Consider the following 18,506-nt stretch of genomic DNA (forward strand, 5'->3'; position numbering starts at 1 on the left):
TGCAAGAATCCACTGCTGAAGTTTTCCTTTCACATGCTTCTCCAGCCAGCCTCTTCAGCTGATTACTACAGCACTGCAGCGAAGCAAACGTGGAACTTGACTTGGTTTTCAAGAATTTACACAGCTTCTACCTAAACCCACCTCCAGACACATTTCTGTACCATAGAAACAAATCAAACTACATTATTTTTGTTTGCATATATTTCCTGCCTTCCCTCTGTTGCCCATCTGCCTGCTGAGCAGTTTTCCCCTCTCCTTCCCAAAGCTTGATTTCAAGCCACTTTCTTGGCTGGATTCAATCCACCACTGAAATTCCTTTTTGCTGCCTCACCCTCAAACACAAAACATGGGCAGCAAAGGCAACAGAAGACAGAAGATGTACATGTGCCTTTCTAACTGTACAATCACCTCACTGTAGCACCTTCCTCATAGTTTTGACTTTTTGATACATTTCAACTCATTTTTTCCCAAAGGATTTTTTAAAAGTGAGTTACTGATGTTCTTTAATACTAAACTTGCATTTTGGTGTAATAGTGTTACTTGTTTAAGGAATAGTGGAGAATCTGTTGATATTCAGTTGTTCATAAATTGGAATTTTTTTAATTCTTGTCTGGGGTACCACATTGGCATGTACATATAACCAAATTCATCTCCAGTATAACATCACACAAGACTTAGAGAAATTATGTTATACACACTGATTTTTAACCACTCAAAAACCATACTCCTCATTCTTTTTTTCTTCTGGCAGAAATCAAGTCTAACTATAAGGCTTTTGAGAGTATCACAACACCAAGTTCAAATTGCTATTTGTCCATCTCCTTACCCACAATAATTTTTAAATCCTTTTGTATTTACTGGAAACCTAGCCTGCAAAAGAAACACATCAAACATAATGCAATGACTACACCACCCATCAATCTTACAGATGCTTCTGGGGATCTCAGGATGGAAGAAAATCAGCTATAATTTAATCTTACCCATGCCATGCCACATAAGTCATAGAGCTTTCCAGGAACTCCTAACATGAGTTATATCAGAAATAGATTCCTAGACCTTAAACATATGTTAGAAGCACTAAATTTAGGGAACTGATTTCCCACTCTGTGAAATCTGAGCTTCAACGTTCACTCCCTTATAGCCAAGTCTGCTTAAATATATACTTAAAATTTAAAAGCCAAAATATGTATGTGTATATATTTTTTGACAAGAGTAAGGTCTCCTGGACAATTTTCTCTTCTTCCCCATTCAGTTTATTTTCTCCCCCTACATAAGAAAATATTTTTTTCAAAGTTAGCCCAGCCCTGGGAACTGACAGAAATGCAGAAAGAAAATCTTTTAGAGTAGCAACCTAGGTTCACCAAGATTTATAGTCCATCCATCCACCCTAATTTGCAAGTAGCCATCTGCAGTGTCTGTGATGCACAGACCACCTCTTCTGCCTCAGCAATATTTGTAGTATGGGCTCATGGCTAGTCCACCCAAATAAAAGAAGTTTGTCTTGTGTAGCTGTGGCACACAGACCACTGAGATATTCACTTCAATGGAGAATCTAGGTTGTTTTGGGGTTCTGTGTTTTTTTTCCAGGGGTTTTGTGTTTTAAGAGAAGAGCTCTGGAAACCAAGATACAAGAAACAGATTCTTCAAAAGCATGGTGACCAGAAACAATTAGTTCAGTTCATAAATAGCTGAAAATACTTGCTTTGTTTCTGCAAAAATCAGTCTGCTTTAGTCACAAAACAGGGTTGATAAGGAATTTTTGTCTATATCCAGCACACTGAACTAATGAAAACAATTTTAAATGCTGGTTTTGTTCATTAATTGGATTCCAATTTCCATCCAAATGTTGCCTGATGAAAATCAGAAGTTAAAGTTAATCAAGCAAATAAGAAAAGCACCATTCATCATTTTTTAACAGAAAAAGGAAAATATACCCAAAGCAAATGGCAAATTGCATACTTGTATAAATAGAAAGAGATATTCAGTGTAAGCAAAGGCACAGACTACTCTAAGGCTTTCAGAAAGGTAACTAAAGTACAAATATAAAATTTGATAAGTCAACTTAAATCAGATTTCCTGCTTGCTCATTTAAATCATGATTGAAAATGGTGATCTAACACAGAGATGGAAATTAATCTACCCCACTGGATGACACTAAGCAACTGCTGCAGCTCACTATTAGCACTGACTTTTTACACTAACACAGCTCTTTCCTGGAGCAGCTTGGATACACCTCCTTCCATACCTCCTGCAAGTCCCTGAGCTCCAGCCATCTGTCCCTAGCCCAACAGTCCATACCAACTATTTATCATCTTCTTTTAATATTTCCCTTTCAAATTCCCACCATCACCATCCAAGACAAACTCATCTGTTGGTAAATCATGTAACCCCTGGCTGCTTCCCCACTACACTGGGCTCACCTGGAGCCCCTGCACTGCATGTAGCTTCAGGATTATCCCATTCACTCCAGCCAGACCCTGCAGCTCCACGGGAGATTTTTCCTTCTGCTGCCAACCCTACCACATTAACTCTTAGGAAACTGGCTTAGCACAGCCATCATTTCCTGGTTTCCAGAGTTTCAGCAGGAGTGAGGTTCTTCCTCTCCTTGGGATATTGCCACTAGTCCTTCAGCATGAGGGCTACTGCTGCACACCAGAGCTAGAAGCTGAGGAGTCCCAGCCAAGAAAATTTGCAGATTCACTCCTCTTTCTGCAATTCTTGCCTGCAGGGTTAGAAAGATTTGTAGAGACCATCTGCCCTTAGGATAAGGTTGCTATAACTTTTCTCTGCCAACTCCTGGTGCATCAATCCTACAAACTGCAGAAAGCCACAGGGAGGAGAGCTTTTCCCTTACCTGTTAGATTGTCAGAAGGAAAAGCATTGCTCCTCATCTCACACTTGGGTAACAGAGCCATAGCACAGCCAGGCAAGAATGAAAACTCAGAAAAAGTAAGCTATGACCCTCCAGAGTAGAGGGTGGTAGGTAAAAAGCAGGTCCCAAGCCACTACAGCTGGGGGAATGGACATCCTATTTGAAAAAATGGCATTTGAAAAACAAAACAAAGGACAACAGAGAACAACAAATAATACACAGAAAAGCCAACAGAGGTTTGTCTCCTCACTTCTTCCCCAAGACGACCCCTCCTCTCATGATTTTGGCTGATGATGCTGCTAGGTCAGTCCACAGCTCCCTCAGTCAGCATGAGTCAGGGCTCATAAGGGGGTATGTTTGTTATTTATGTCCCTCAAGTTAATTTGAGCATTAATCTCAGTCTTTTTCTGCAAGCCTGCCAACAGTACAAAATTTTTTCCAGTCATGTGCGTAAGTGTCTCCATAGACCCCTTGCTCCATCAAATGCATGTGGTTGGTAAATCCTTGGCAACATTTGGGATAAGGCTGTAAATCTTTTAAAATATTGTACCCACTGAAGTAAATAGACTTTTAAGCCAGACATGAATGGGAGAAGAATCAGATTTTTCCTGGTTTCTAAGCTTGTTATGTTTCGTGTTGCAAATTAATTACCTTAGCACGAGACATTTATTTAAGTCAGAGTCATGTTATCCATTTTAAGTCAGCATCAGGATTTTTAGTTATGAAGGAAATAATTAAGAACTGGTTTAAGACTGCATGGAGCTACCATTTAGCCTAGTAAGATACTGGTTTTGGTTTGGTTTTTTTTTGTTTTTTTTTTTACATAGTAAACAAATCCACTTGGCAGAAGTAAATTAATACAGACAGTAAGTGACTGCATTAAAAAGTTCCTTTTTTGCCTTTCTACCCCCTTCCCAAAAACCATGATTACCAAGACAAGGCAGATTTGCAGACAGATCATTCAGTCTTCAGAATACCCTGAGTTTGTCAGGAAGTGAGGTATCGTATTATTCAAACCCTGTACCAGATCCAAAGCCAAAATTTAAACCACGTTTTTGCAATTTACTGTGAGGAATTATCCTGGCCCACAGCTATATTAAATGCTCTTATTTATTCAGTAATGAAAACTTGCAGCAAGGGGAAATGAACATTTAGCCAAGTATCCTTGAAGACATTCTAGTTGGATTCAATGCAATGATAAGAAAGAAGCTTGAGATGATGGTGAAAGAAATCCTAGAATATTCATTTTGCAATACTAGCGCTAAAACTTTAAGCCTTCATTGGAAACAGAGGGTCATTAAGGAAAAAAAAGTTTTAGCAGATAGGTCTAACATGATCCACAGTTTCACAACATCCTTGCAGATACCTTGTGGCACCATCTTGTACAATCACTGAGCTGAAGTGCTGCTGCCAACACAAATCAACAAACTGCAGCCTGAACTACCTGCACCCTCCAAGCTTTTTAGGTCTACTTCAAACAGATTTAGGTCCATGCTGAGAGTCTAAAGCTTTCTGCCATATTCACTGCCTGAAAAGCCAGGATCGCCCTCAGAAGAATTCTGCACTGATGAATTCAGTCAGTTGAGCAGTAGCGAAACAATTTAAAAGAAGCAATGTGTATTTTTCACTTTGATTTGCACATTAAAGCATTGCTCATATTGCCATGCATGAACTGCCCAGCCACCATCCAGCCAGCCAAGGTTTCACCTTCCCATGAACTCCAGGTGAATCCAAGATGCTCCCCTTTAGTGTAAATGCTGCATTGTGTGAGAAACACTCATGTCCCTAGATGAACCAAGGGCATGACCCTTTCTAGGACATGCAGCCCATGGAAAGGCCATGCAGCTCTACCTCTTTCCCCCTACAATCAGCCCCAGAGATTATGTGTGAGTGTCCTCTGTCCATCTAGCTGAGCTGGTCCTCTCCTCTTGGTTGAAAATCTAAGTATGACCCACCCTGTCTGCATTCCCATTTTGGGGACTACCACAGTGGTTCTTACACAGTGGTCAGTACCTTAAGTGAGATGCCACTGGAATAATTTCACTTAGTACTACTCATTCCACTTCTTGGCTCTCAAATTTAGTACTTTTCATCACAATCATCTCTGAACAGGGAATCTTCTTGGACTACTAGAAGTCACTAAAAGAACCACACATAGAAGTTTTCCCAACATGACAGCCTAGCTAGCAACAAAGGAGTACAAATCACAGAAGCAGAGAAGGAACATTTTCTGGCAGGCTGGTTATAAGGCATTTTACAAGCAGGAACTGGTTTGACATATTTCTGAACATGGCATGAACTTTTTGTTTTTGCAAAATCTGACTGGCCACAATGCCAAAAAAAGCAATCTGCCACCTTTTATTCAGAACAGACAGCCAAAATCAGAAATCAACATAAGGAACAGATTGTGAAACTATGTAAGAGGAATTTTGCTGGTCATTCACAAGCAGCAAGCATAGGTATTCAGTGTTGCAACACTGAATATGACCACCAAAAAGTATATATATAAAAACACTTCCACTTCAAAAATCATAGCTGTGACACAGCATTCACATGGGTACTCAAAATCCATAGAAGTTGCCCATGAAATCAATGGCTTTGGAAGAAGCAGGTACTCATCAGCTCTGGTTTATAAAGGCACTGCTCTCAGATTCCATGGCAGCTGCCAGAAAAACAGGTTGTGTAAACACAAAGATCACTTATTTCTCCATCATGTTTAACAAACAAACCAGAGATGGAGCCAGATACAACAGAATGTGGACTTGACCTACTTTTGTTTCTGGCCTGAAGGAGCTCAGTACACCCTAGTAACAAAATATTTGGCACCTTAAGGAATTAAATTACCCATTCAGTTTAACATTGAGAAGGTTTGGAGCCTGGTACTTAGGGCTTGAGAGTCTGAGATGCTCAAGGGGAACCCCAATTAAATCTTCCCAAAAGAATCTAAAAGCAGGGAACCAACACAAATTCTAATTCTCGTGTTCCAAGAGAATATCTACATATTCTACATACTACATATTATACATACTACAAATATCTCTACAAGTACTCAAACCTGCAGCAAAGAAGAAACCATTTTTATTTTAAAAAGCATGGATGACTATTGTGATGCTATTTGCATTATGACAACCTGAGAACTGTAAAAGTTCTCAGAAGCTATTAAGAATAACTGGAGGCTTCAACACCTCAAAAACCTACCTACTGACTTGCCAGATCTTTGTACATCATCTGGTGCCAATTGCATTTTCCTTCCCTCATTGAGGGGTTGGTCCATCTCCAGAGGCAGAATAGTCTGACTGCTCTGGACACATATCCCTGACAGCACAGCATGGCAGAAGCAGAAGACTTTCAACACAGTGGGAAGACCAACCATTTTCTCCGCAGAGCAAAACAAGCCCACAATGTTACGAACCAAGAAGTAAATTTTTTAGTTGTCAAAATATGCCTCATTAATGAATGTAAGAAATTCAGCATCAGTAAAGATGTATTTCAAGGCACTGAGGCTGCAATCTTCAAAAGGACTCTAATTAGCAGGTAGATTTTTTCAGACAGTGCTGTTGTCCTACAGTGCCCTCCTCAAGATTGCATGTGCTGCACATGTATGGTTCTAATTTCACCAATGTAAAATCATTTTGTAAAAACACTGACAAATGCTTCTTCATCCCCCAAAACCACATCCTCTTTTGGCTGCAGGACAGCTTCTCAAAAGTCATCTACTGCTTAACAAGCTGGGCAAATTAGGGCAAAGCAACTTGCAACTACACACATCATAGATGTACAGACATTGCTGCCTCTGGGTAGATCAGACATAACAGTTGCACAAGCTAATCCTATCAAACCCAGACATCCAAAGGAGCCCAACTTCACCAAGTAAGAGTCAAAGTACCTGGAAACATAGGACAGTTTTTCCTCTTCCTTGTTTTTCTCATCTATGCTCAGGGCATCAAATGAAGGCCCTCAATGGAGCAATTTTTCATTTTAAATTACTTTTCTTTCCTGCCAAAAGCACAATACAGTTATTTCTTCTCTTACTTCTATTCAATATAGAAGATGTCTTCTTTACTATTATTATTTAAGAAAATGACTGGAGAATAAAGAAGGAATCTTTCTCTTGACCACAACATCTTCTAAGGAGAAAGTTTTCCATTGGCATGTTCCTCACCTGCAACAAAAACTTCAAGAGATGGCAAAAGAGAATAAAGGAAAGCAACCTATCAGCCTAACTGTACAAGGCTTTTTTTTTGTAATCAGAAACGGTGGTTTGATTTCTTGGTTTTGTTTACGGTATGAAACATCATCTTTGTTTTTGTTGGGTTTTTTTAAATTTTCCTGTTCCTCCCTTTCTCTTCCTAGAAGCCCACATGCATATCACATAAAAGTTCACTGTGAGGCTAAAGTAAAGGTTTGAAAGAGTGCTTTTTTTTTGAAGGCAGAGCTTCAAGAAGCCACAACAGGTGTCCAAAAAGGCCAGCAGAGAAAGCAGTCCCACTGCAAGCAGAGGAGCATCTCTTCACTCTAGCCAAGTTTCACAGGACAGAAGTTCATGTATCTCTTCCATGACCTTACAGAAGAAGAGGAACAGCTGGTGTGAACTTCTCTTACGGAGAAAAGCTCTCTACTTCTCACCTTACTTTATGTTTGAGTTTACCTGCCATGAGACAGAATTAATTCTACTACCCTGTTTCAGGGCATTTAAGGGCAGGATGAGGTCTCCACAGGTTATCCCTTCTTCCCCCATGCCCTTGGGATGCCCAATTTCAGATCCAGAGGCTGCAAAAGAAATGCAGTTGGATGTAAAATTAAACATGCAAAGTTCCAATTATAAAAGGAAGGGCGCAACCCACTTAACCCAAGTAGGTGGGCCAGGTGTATTAATTGCATGACTGTACACAGTTGGATTTTAAGATAAGGATTTCTTGTTTGTTTGGAGCTTTAAAACCTTCAGCGTTGCATGAGAACAAAATTCTATTCTTGAGAGACAAGTATGTGCATATTCTCCCCACAGTTCAGAAGACAGAAGCAACAACTCCATCAAAACAGCTTTGAGCAGTACAACACTACATCTGAAGCAGTTTGGCTGGGATACTTGTTAAAAGTACTTTTTTTTTTTGGTGGCAACATATCTTCTGGAAAACATAAGCATGGGTGATATTCCCTTTTGCAGAACCTGACTCTCCTCCTCATAGAAATCCCAGCATTTTGTGCAGGTGCTCAGGTCACAACATTTGTTACAAGTGACAGTGGGCAGACCAACAAAGCTCTTGGCAATCATGTCAGAGCTGCAACACACACAAGCATTTAAGTGCACAGCTAAGGAGGAAGATTTAAGGATAAACAGAAAGTGGTGGTTTTTCCAGGTCCAAAAGCAGCTGGACAAGACATTGAGTACAAATAGGCACAGAAAGGCTAATGGTCCTTAATATGGTCACACAAGGGCACAGATCAGTCAAAAAAAAGACCATTAGCTTGATCATATCACCAGGATAATAAGAGGAAAATCATACCCATTTGACAGCAAAAAGAATTTTTAGCTCTTAATACTTTTAACTGAGACAATTAAGTCCTGCTTTTTCCTCAAACTATAAAACATTTCAACAATTCTCACATGTTCTGATTTGTTTGTATTTTAGGAGTCCAGGAAAAAACCAAACAGATCTTGGATTTTTGCAAGAAGAGAGAAGAACATTCAAGAACTGAAGCACAATATGCAATTCCATTGCATCCCTTTTCAGCAACTGCACAAAATGAGTGCTTTGAACAGGCAAACAGAACTTGAACTCTGCAAATAAACTATACAATTTCAATATCAAGGATTGTTGCTAGCAATAGGTGAAAATACAAGAAAATGGATGGTTAGCCTGCACTTTTGTGGTAATCAGACACTGTTAGCCACATGCAAAGGCCATGTGCCCGTGTGTGTGTTTGTATCTGCCTTCCTGAGGAGGCTCCACTGCCAGGACAAAGAGTAAAAGCAGCACCCAGATTATTACTGAGACACAATCTGCATCTTGTTAGATTAACTTAGCTGAGGCTTTGGTGCTGTACATCACAGTTAACCATCATGGAATAAGGTCTCTGGGTCACATGGAAATCATTCTCCTGAATGTGACCCAGTCCAGGGAACTAAATGCAAACTAGTGTTTGATAACATCACCATTTCCTAAGTTTGTGATACCAGAGTGTGCCTGAAGCAGCTGGAGAACAATGTTTATGCTCTTGTCAAATGTCTTAAAGGTTTGCATGAAGAGGGATAGGATGAAGCATCACACACATGTTAGCACAGCCAAACCTATTTAACTATTCAGCCCCAAGCTCCTGAAGTTGTAGATTCCAAGTACAGAATGTTTTAGGAACACTTGGCTCCAGCTGTGTGTATGAGCACTCAGAACTGTTGCTAAGCCCTGGCACTGTTACAAAATCCTAGATGTGTCTATGCAGGTTTTCCTCTTTATACCCGTGTTAAAAAAGCAGCAGGAGGAATGTGACAGATAATTGTTTCAATAATTAAGATGACACTTCAGTTTCTTTGGGAACAAGTCCTACATAAGGTCACAGCTGCACCTTGTCACTTGAAAGTAGTTTATATGAACCATCAGCTCCATATGGAAACTGTGCTGCAAATGCCCAAACTCACCCACCTAATGCTTCTGACCCAAGGGAGAGCCCCAGCCAAGTCCATCCCCACAATAAGGTGAAGAAAAGGTCCATACACAGATATTACAAAAAGAGCTTCAAACCCACCCTCAGACACATCACAGGGGTGTCCCAAGACTCACTATATGGCTTTAAGCACAGACTTCAGACACTTGGATGCCAAGAGGCCCCTGTGCTGGTGCAGCTGAAACTGCTGGGGAGCACACCTTGCAGGAGACAGGGAAGAGCCAGCCCTGAGCAGAAGCCAAAACTTGCACTACACACAAATAAGCAGGGCAGCAGCAGGATATACTTCTTTACACCCTGATGCCAACAGTGTTTTCAGAAAGGATTTCCACTTGCCTGAAAGGGATATCCTCAATATCCACTAATCCCTGCTCCCAAGCATAAAAGGACATGCACTGAAAATGAGGTAAAGGGACTTGGGTTGTCCAAAAGCTTTTGTCAAAATAAGGAACTTAGTAACAAATAGCTCATAGGTAAATGGACATAAAGTCTCCCTGGGAGTTCTTAATTTTTCTTTCAGGACCTTCTTTCCCCAAAGCCTCTGTTAGATACACAGATTTCATTTTACTTTTTAAATCCCTCATGAGTTCTCCTAGATCTCCCCCTGTGGTTACCTTCAGCCTTTCAAAATAAATCAATTTCTCCTTCAAAATATAGCCAGACTTTTTTCTCTTTCTATTTGTGAATGCCCCAATAACCAATTTAATCAGTGTGTGAAAACTGTTCTGCTAGGGGAAAAATTAGAGGAGAGTAAAGCTCAAAAGTTACAGAAAATTAATTCATACACAAGTAAGACTTAAAAGTCTTCAAAATGGAAACTAATGCATCCATTAAAGGAATAGACTCATGCTTTTTCTCATTTTCTCTCCTCAGAGAGCAACAAGCACTCCAAGTAATTTGAGGGGCTGACTCACCTGAAGCCCACAGAACCACCTGCTCTTTTCCAAATACCAACACATTTAAGTACAAACAGGTGAGATAATTCCCTTTGTTCGTACATTTGCTTTAGAAGCCCTTAGTATCTGCCTCAGGGGCTGTATCAGTACCACCCCCAATCTCCACAAAATCTGAGTTCATCTCCCAGTCTGTGAGTTTATCCCTTCTTTCTGCATGTTAGCTTGTCACACACCTAGACTGCATGGAATGAGAGCCATTTCAGAGGAATGAGCACAAACAGAAGCAAGAGAGTTCAGACAGTGGTCTGAACTTCCAGCTGCACAGCTTCTACACAATGACAATTGTTTCTTGATGCTTTTTTTTCCAGATGTTGCCATTGTCCTGTTTCCAAAAACCTGGATACTGCCAGAGGTCTTAGCAGGCCAAAAAAGGTGCATTTGGGGGGTAAAGGTGCACTAGCAACAGAGGGACAGACAGGAGTAACCACCAAATTCAGCACTGTTTAGGTGCATATTTAAAGCAAAAGGAACCACAACGGGGGGGAAAGTGGGAAAGAAATGAAAATACACCAAGTGATGAACAGAACTGTGGGCTTACAATATGAATCTCAAGAATAGCAAAATAGTCTGCAAATCTGGAGTAAAAAGATAGGAAAAGCCACACTTTTAATTACCAATATAGAAAGTTATACACTTTTAACAAACCACATCTAGTATCTCTTAAGAAAAAAACTGAGGCAATTCATTACCAGAGATGGCATTTTCTATAATACAGTGAAGCAGAAACTTGTATTGTTTAGTTTAGTCTGCCAATCTAATTGAAGTGCAGAATGACTGTGAGCAAGAGAACGTGTTTGTCATAAATGGAGGCTCTGCTATTGACAGTAAAATACCTGAGTATAAACATATTTCTATTGTAGCTTTCATTGAAGCACACTTTTCTGATAAAGCCACTATTATACTCAATATACTTTATAATACATTCATAACACCAAACTTGTTGATTCTTACAAACAATGTTACAAGAGAGGAATTTTTCCTGCTCCTTACACTGACTCTCTCTTGGTTTCTTCCTCTGGGAAAAATATTTAGACCACAACTACCCTTTAGTACAACAGAGCTTGAGTTATTTGATGAAGTTTAATGTTGTGCTGCATTTTCACTTTTCTAGTTCATGAAGAGTCTCAGACTTAGCTCTCTAGATGTCACTGTTGGGCAAAGAAGGGGACCAAGTCAAACAGCAGAGTTTGTAAAATTCTGCCATCTGTTTCTTAAGAGACTTGTTAGAATTGTTTAGAAAATTCACCTTGCATTTAGTGGCTAACAACCACCAGCACAGAAACAGAAAAGAGTTGAAAAACACCACCTTCTCCTTGTAATGAGGTTGTCTTTTCTTGAAAGCAAAACACCATCTCAGCTCCAGACAGACTCTGGAGGTTTCTGGTGCAACGAATCACCTTCTGCTCCATAGCAAAATTCTTCATTTATGCTTACTAATCAGCACAGAATTTGAGTAAGATTCTATTAAACTTTTTCATATATTTTTAGAGAGCAAAATGGCAAGTAAATCACAGCTTTCTGGAGATTGATCCATGCAATTTACATACTAGATATTTAGCAGTATTGCATTTCAACATGGCATTTATAAAACTGTTACATTCAAACAAACACTTTAGCTACACATAGATCCCCACTTCATGACAAGAGATAATTTCTTTTCCTTCCATACCACAAGGAGTAAAATTGCATACTAGCATTATTAATTGCCAATTCCAGCAATTTTGAAATGCTATTTTATGTGAAAGTTATTTCTGCAATAATTAAAATTCTATATAAAATAAAATCTAACACTTTTCTAAGCAGCACTATTTTCCAGTTTCACTGAGCATTTCACTAGAAAAGCAACTAATGCCTGCTCCCAACTGCAGCCACATGAAATACTTTTCAGTGTGCAAGCAGGAAGACAGACAACATTTAGAAAAATGACAGAACACAGCTAGCAAAACACCCTTCCAGATTTTCTGGGGAAAAAGGCAAAAAAATGCAGCATTGCAGAGATTAGTATCACCATCCACTAACCATCCAAAATCAGAGCTTCCCTTACCCCAAAAGGTGGATATGAAGCAGCAGCAGCAGCAGAGGCAACACTCACTGCGGGAGGTGGTATTCCTGAAGAAGAAGGTGGGAACAGACCCAAGGCATTCAGATTTAATCCAGGAATTAAATGTGCTTGAAGCTGCAATGGGAGAAGGGTTAAGATTTAGAGTCCTGGTTATTAACTCTAATAAAATCCTAGTTGGCATATGCTATTCACATTTTGGGATGTTGTTTTAAAAGAAAGTCATTTCCATTACCCAAAGGACTCTCATTCAAACCTGTTTCCCAGACACATATACAGACCTATAACATCAAAAACACATAGTAGGAAAGGCAGATGGGCATCACTTGCTACAACTTAGTCATCAAAACACATTTCAAATTTTACAGCAAGATGTTCAGATAATAGTACTATTTACTTTCAGAGTGAACAAATTTATCAGAAAAACAATAGTTTTGTCCTTATACAAAAAAGAGAGCCCTGTAGAAACAGAGAAAGATCATGAACAAAGCCCTGCTTTTCTTACACTGGAGGAACATGTATGTGACACTATCACCCCATCCTCACTCCCTTGCAAAAGATGAAGTGAGATACCTCCAGCAATTGCTGGCAAAGGATCAACTATAAAGTTACATGTCCCTTGCTTGACCACATCTGAGAAAAAGTGACATCATCACGTGGTAGGAAGCATTTGTTGTCTGATACAAAACTTGTCAGCACCCCTTTCACTTTTCCAGATTATTACTCGAAAACATGAACATGCTTTAGAAGTATTTCAGCTAGAGAGACAGATGCTATCTCAGGCCATTAAGATAAGTCAATCACAAGACACCAAAAAACCTCAAAACTTCACCACCTCAGAAACTACCTGAATAATCACTACAAACTAAACTCAAAACCTATACAGTAACAGAGGTAGTTTTTTGACTTTCCATACCTTTGTCAAATAGCAATACAGTCTCTAACTCACCCCATGTTCCTGCTTGTTATATGAAACAAAAATGCACCACTATTGAATACTTTATTCCTCATGAGTACCTCATGCATTGCAATTTGCTTCGTGTGGGGGACGCAGGGGAAAAGTGGGAAGAATATTCACTTGGTAGGACAAGCATGAATAACAGACATTTCTAGAAAAAGTCAGGACTACTGTAAACTGAAAAAATATTTCCATTCTAACTCTAGACCATAAGATTTGGATACACATGCAGACACAATGCATTTCCTAACTATCAAAAATCTCAATAATTTCTCAATATGCATAAGTAATACTTTGGCAAACTAATGAGGTATGTTGTTTTCATTATATAATCACCAATCATCTTCAAATTGCTAAATGCCTTTATCATCTATATCAAGGAAAAAGCCTTAATAAGATCTTCTTAAAAGAAATAATTAAAAACAGGAGGGATCTTTCTTCCACACATTATTATGCTATTTATGTGATGAGACTGAATCACTTCTTTAAAAGAACATGCAAGCCAGAGCACATAAGCTACAACAGCACAAACACACCTTGCTTCAGGTTCTTGCAACAAGAAAAAAGTTAAATGCTCATTCATTTCCTCAATCTAAACAAAGTTCTCAGTTCCCCCACTCAAAAATAAACCAGAAAAAGCTTCCATTAAAATAGCACACATAAATAACAAAAATGCTTGCCCACACTCCTACAAATAAATGAGGCAACAGAGAGGTTGCAACAGAAAATTCTGATGTGGTATTAGGAAAAAAAAATCATCATGAGAGCAGTGAGACAGGGCAGAGGCTGCCCAGAGACACTCCTCTGGGTTTTCTATCCATGGAAATGTTAAGGAGAAAAGTCCCTACACAACCTGGTTTAACTTTGAAGTGTGGCCTGCATTGAGCAAACCCACCGCTGGGCCAGGCAGCCTCCAGGGGTCCCTCACACCCAAAATCCTTCTGTGGTTTTAGTCCCAGAAAGAACCCACACCCTAAGGAAACTCACATTCATAGCAGCAATATCATTTTCATAGGACTCCCTGATTTTCTTCATGATTTCTTCCTCAGCCTTGGCACAAGTTTCAATACTGCCTTTAACTGTAATGGTCCTTTCCGGATTATAGAGTGTCAAGTCCTGCAATCTGCAAATGACACAGAAGCACAGTTAATTAGCAAACAGAGAAGATAATCCAGATTTATCATTTGAGTGCAACAACATCCAAGCATGTTGAGTTTGCCCTCCAAAGACTGTAGTATCAATTCATAACAGGGTTCAAACACAGTCCTCAGATAATCTGGGGAAACTGTGTCCTCATGGGAAACACAACAAAACCCTCACAGCAAGGTTTGGCACGGGGTGGCTGGGACATTCTTGGGTGCTGCACAAAACAGAGCCAGCACACTGTGCATGAGCACACAGAGCTGCTGCAGGGCAGTGCAGCCGTGTCCCACCTCACACCAGCACTACCAACAGGGACAGGGCTTCAGACACTCATCTTAGACACCCCAGAAATGCACCATGAAAACATTCTTTCCTTGAAAACTACACTGTATTCCTTAAGGAAACTGGAGAAAAGCCCAGCCTCAGTAAAACTGCAAGAGAGCCTCCAAACTCTCAAAATGAGGAAAAGAAAAGCTGTGTGCAAGTCAGCATTTGCTGCTCAACACTAGTAACTCCTCAGGGAAAATGAAGGGGCGACAGCATTAAACCAGTGCTCTATTTGGCAACAGATGCAAACCTACTGTGGTAACATGGATTAAACACACTGGGAAGCCATGGCATGGCCATGCACTGAGAAAAGGTAGAGGGGTGCAGACAAAGTCCAGAGCAGGATGCAGAGTGAGGAAGCCCATGGCAGGAAGGGGAGAGGAAGCAGCACAGGCCTTGCCTTCCTGCACAGCAGGCAGCATGGCAGCCTGCACAGCTCCCCAAGCAGTGGCAGGCACAGAACACATCCACTCAGCAGTCCTTGACTCTCCAGTGCATGAGCACTCAAGTACTGCCCCAGGAAGGAAAATGTTGGGAAACATCCCAGAGAAGAGAGGAAGCACTTTCCCAAACCAGCTGCCTTTAAATTTATGGACAAGCTTACCAAAAAAGCCTGAATGAAGAGATCATGAGAAAGACTAATTAGAAATAGCAAAATCAATGGGCATATATGCTCTCGTTTTTGTATTGATTACACCAGATGACTTCAGAGGGCTATTTTAGGCATAGTATGACAAATACAATCTTGAGGCCAAGATTTTAATGCAAATAAACCTTTAACTCACTAAATTAAAAAATACTCTGTAGCTATTTATAGACAATGTGTTATTTGTGTCATCATCAATAAAGACAAGTGGATTCCATGGAATAAAGACCATTTTTTCATGTAGTCTGTACACATTTTTTCCCCTTTTAACATTAATAGTCTGTGTACTGTTTGCAGACAAAATGTTTATGCAAACACATTCAAGAGAGCATGCTGGCCTTACAAAATCTATTCTTGAAGCACACTTATTTAGGTGCTTTTTCTCTATTTGTTTATTTTCCTCAGACTAATTCCATAAACACTCACACACCTTTAAGGAAGGCCTCAGGTGCTTTCATCTAAATTTGCTTTCCTCTTTTTGAAGAGCCACATTTACTCGCAGCTTCCTTGTCCTCATTTATTTCCTGCACTACTTTTTTGTCTCCTGCATGTATTCACACCTCTTCATACATCTTCATGTGTCTTCCAAACCTTTTCCCTTTCCTACAGCCTGTAAGCCTAATTCTCACCCTTCCTGGCTAAAACCAAATCCAGGATGCCTTCAAATGCTTGGAAGTTCATGCCAGAGCATTCATTATTCAGAACAGGAGGTTCTCTGAAGATATTACTCCAGGGTAAAACTACTATTGACTGCCAAGCTTCTACAGAGATGTTAATCTAATCAGTGATTTACAGATTTCCAGTAAAGGTGAAAACTCCTGTTTAATCTCAGCTAAATTTGAACAGGCCTTGGTTACCCTCACAAACTCAGACCAAAAGCCATTACTTTGCAGCAGACTAGCCAATGTATTGTAATTTGGCTGTTAGTGGTCAAGAGGGACAGAACTGCTACTAAAGATACCCTTTTCAGAATTCATTTGCTCTATTTTCTTTCCTTCTAGTCCAAAAATTTAATATATCGTGGAAACTAAAACATCACTAATTTCACTCATTTTCACACATAGCTCAGAACTGATCTAGACTTATAGTTTCAAACACTCATCATTACATATGGTATAATATGTTAAAAACAACTGACACTTAAAATATAGTCTAACACAGGCTCCACATAGCCTATGTTATTTTTAGGCTTGCTCTTGACTGAGTTTACAATGAAGACTCACTGTTTACATAAAATTTAACTGAGCTTAAGTAAGAGTTTAATCCATATGATGGAAAGGCCTCTGAAGGGCTGTTATCCCAGCCTTCAGCACACAGAATATTTTTCTAAGAACTCTGTACCTGAATGGCCCACAGCAGCACTGCTGCCATTTGACATGTCACCAAAAACTTACGGTGATATTGTGATTTTAGTATCTGTGTCCTGCTCAATTTTCTTCAGGTTTCTTCCTTCTTTGCCAATAAGTCGGCCGACAAAGTTGTTGTGTGCCAGTATCTTCAAGGGAATTTCTTCTGTACTGTAATGGAATTTATACCTAGTGAGACTTTTGGAGACCAAAGTACAAGCTTTTATACATGTTATGGATTAATTTAATTTTCATAGAAATATCCACAACTCCCATTCACATGTTTTCACTGGGTGCAGAATAAGTCCAGGTGCAATAGGCTTTCCAGCACCATCATCTATAGCTTAATTGCAATTGCAACGTGCCTTCAACTAAATAAAGCTCAGACTGAAGTAACCAGAGCTGTTGGGAGGGAAGAAATAGATCTTAAAGCTTTTAGTGAGGGCTCACAACTTGTTGTGCTTGCTCAAACTAAAAGCTATCAGTTGCTCAAGAAACTTCCATATTTGCTCCAATTCACCTCAAAATCACAGCCAGACAACAACTGAAATCACAGAAGCATGCTGGGGCTAATTAAGCAAGTAAACTGTCCTGTAAGGTAAAATATCTCAGTACCTTTACCTACTTAGATATGGATAACAGCAAATATTCACTTGTTAACAGCTTTAAAGACTATGTCTTTAAATGGAGCTAGTGAGAATTCAAAACTTTTAATGCTTCCACAATGAAATGCTTTTTACTCACAATTTAGTATCTTGAGCTTCCTTTTGCATGATCTCCATAATAATTTTACAAGCTGTTGAGCAGCCTTCAGGAGTTGAGTGGATGGTAATTGGTTTCTCAGCAGCACCTGCATTCTCTTTACGATGAATATCAATTCTTGAAAGAAAGAAAAACACTAACTGTAACCACACGCTCTATGGTAAGCCTTGTGTATTTCCAACTGTTGTAAAACTAACTTATTTTGAGCTAACAGTGACTATATATATTAGTAGTTTAACTTTGAAAAGCTAACGACTACTTAAGCCTATCCTAAATACAAATTTATGTGTTATGAAGAGCCTCTCCTATCCTGATTTTACCAGCTAAAACCCCACCTTCGTGGACACTGGAATCTCCTGTTCTTGGTAAACTCCCATCAAGATGTTCAGGGGAGTTGATAGACAGACAATGTGGCAAACCCCTGAAGACAACAACATCTCATCGAGCTTTCCCAGTGCCCCATTCTCCAGCCCCACTGCTCCACTTACAATGACTGTGCAGCTGCAGGACAGTCAGGCTTTGTCCCATCTCATTTTAAATACCTCAGCAGCAGAGTTTCCCAGCACTCCTCTGCTAGCAAGTAGCAGGGTAGTACTTTGCATCCATCCACAAGATGAATTTCTTACACTTTTCCGGCCTGATTTTGTCCTGATATTACCTTTACCCTCTACCACCCTGGAACTACTAGCCTTGTTCTACAACAGGTTTATGTAGCTCTAAGAATTTAACAAAAATTAGTTATGACCTGCATAAAGACAATGCCTTGGATATTACTTT

The 18,506-nt window shown here is 39.7% G+C and overlaps 1 protein-coding gene across 1 annotated transcript in view; it reads right to left on the reverse strand.

The window, feature by feature from the left end:
- IGF2BP3 (insulin like growth factor 2 mRNA binding protein 3) overlaps positions 1-18,506 on the reverse strand; it is a 112,185-nt gene that overhangs the window by 14,378 nt on the left and 79,301 nt on the right. The window contains exons 7-10 of the mRNA XM_054637634.2: positions 17,712-17,846; positions 17,016-17,138; positions 14,493-14,628; positions 12,533-12,664 (exon numbers count right to left, since the gene is read on the reverse strand). Of these exons, the coding sequence (XP_054493609.1) occupies positions 12,533-12,664; positions 14,493-14,628; positions 17,016-17,138; positions 17,712-17,846 (526 nt within the window). The remainder of the gene's footprint in view (positions 1-12,532; positions 12,665-14,492; positions 14,629-17,015; positions 17,139-17,711; positions 17,847-18,506) is intronic.

This window comes from Agelaius phoeniceus, chromosome 1, assembly GCF_051311805.1.
Source record: "Agelaius phoeniceus isolate bAgePho1 chromosome 1, bAgePho1.hap1, whole genome shotgun sequence".
In the NCBI taxonomy this organism is placed as follows: Eukaryota; Metazoa; Chordata; class Aves; order Passeriformes; family Icteridae; genus Agelaius; species Agelaius phoeniceus.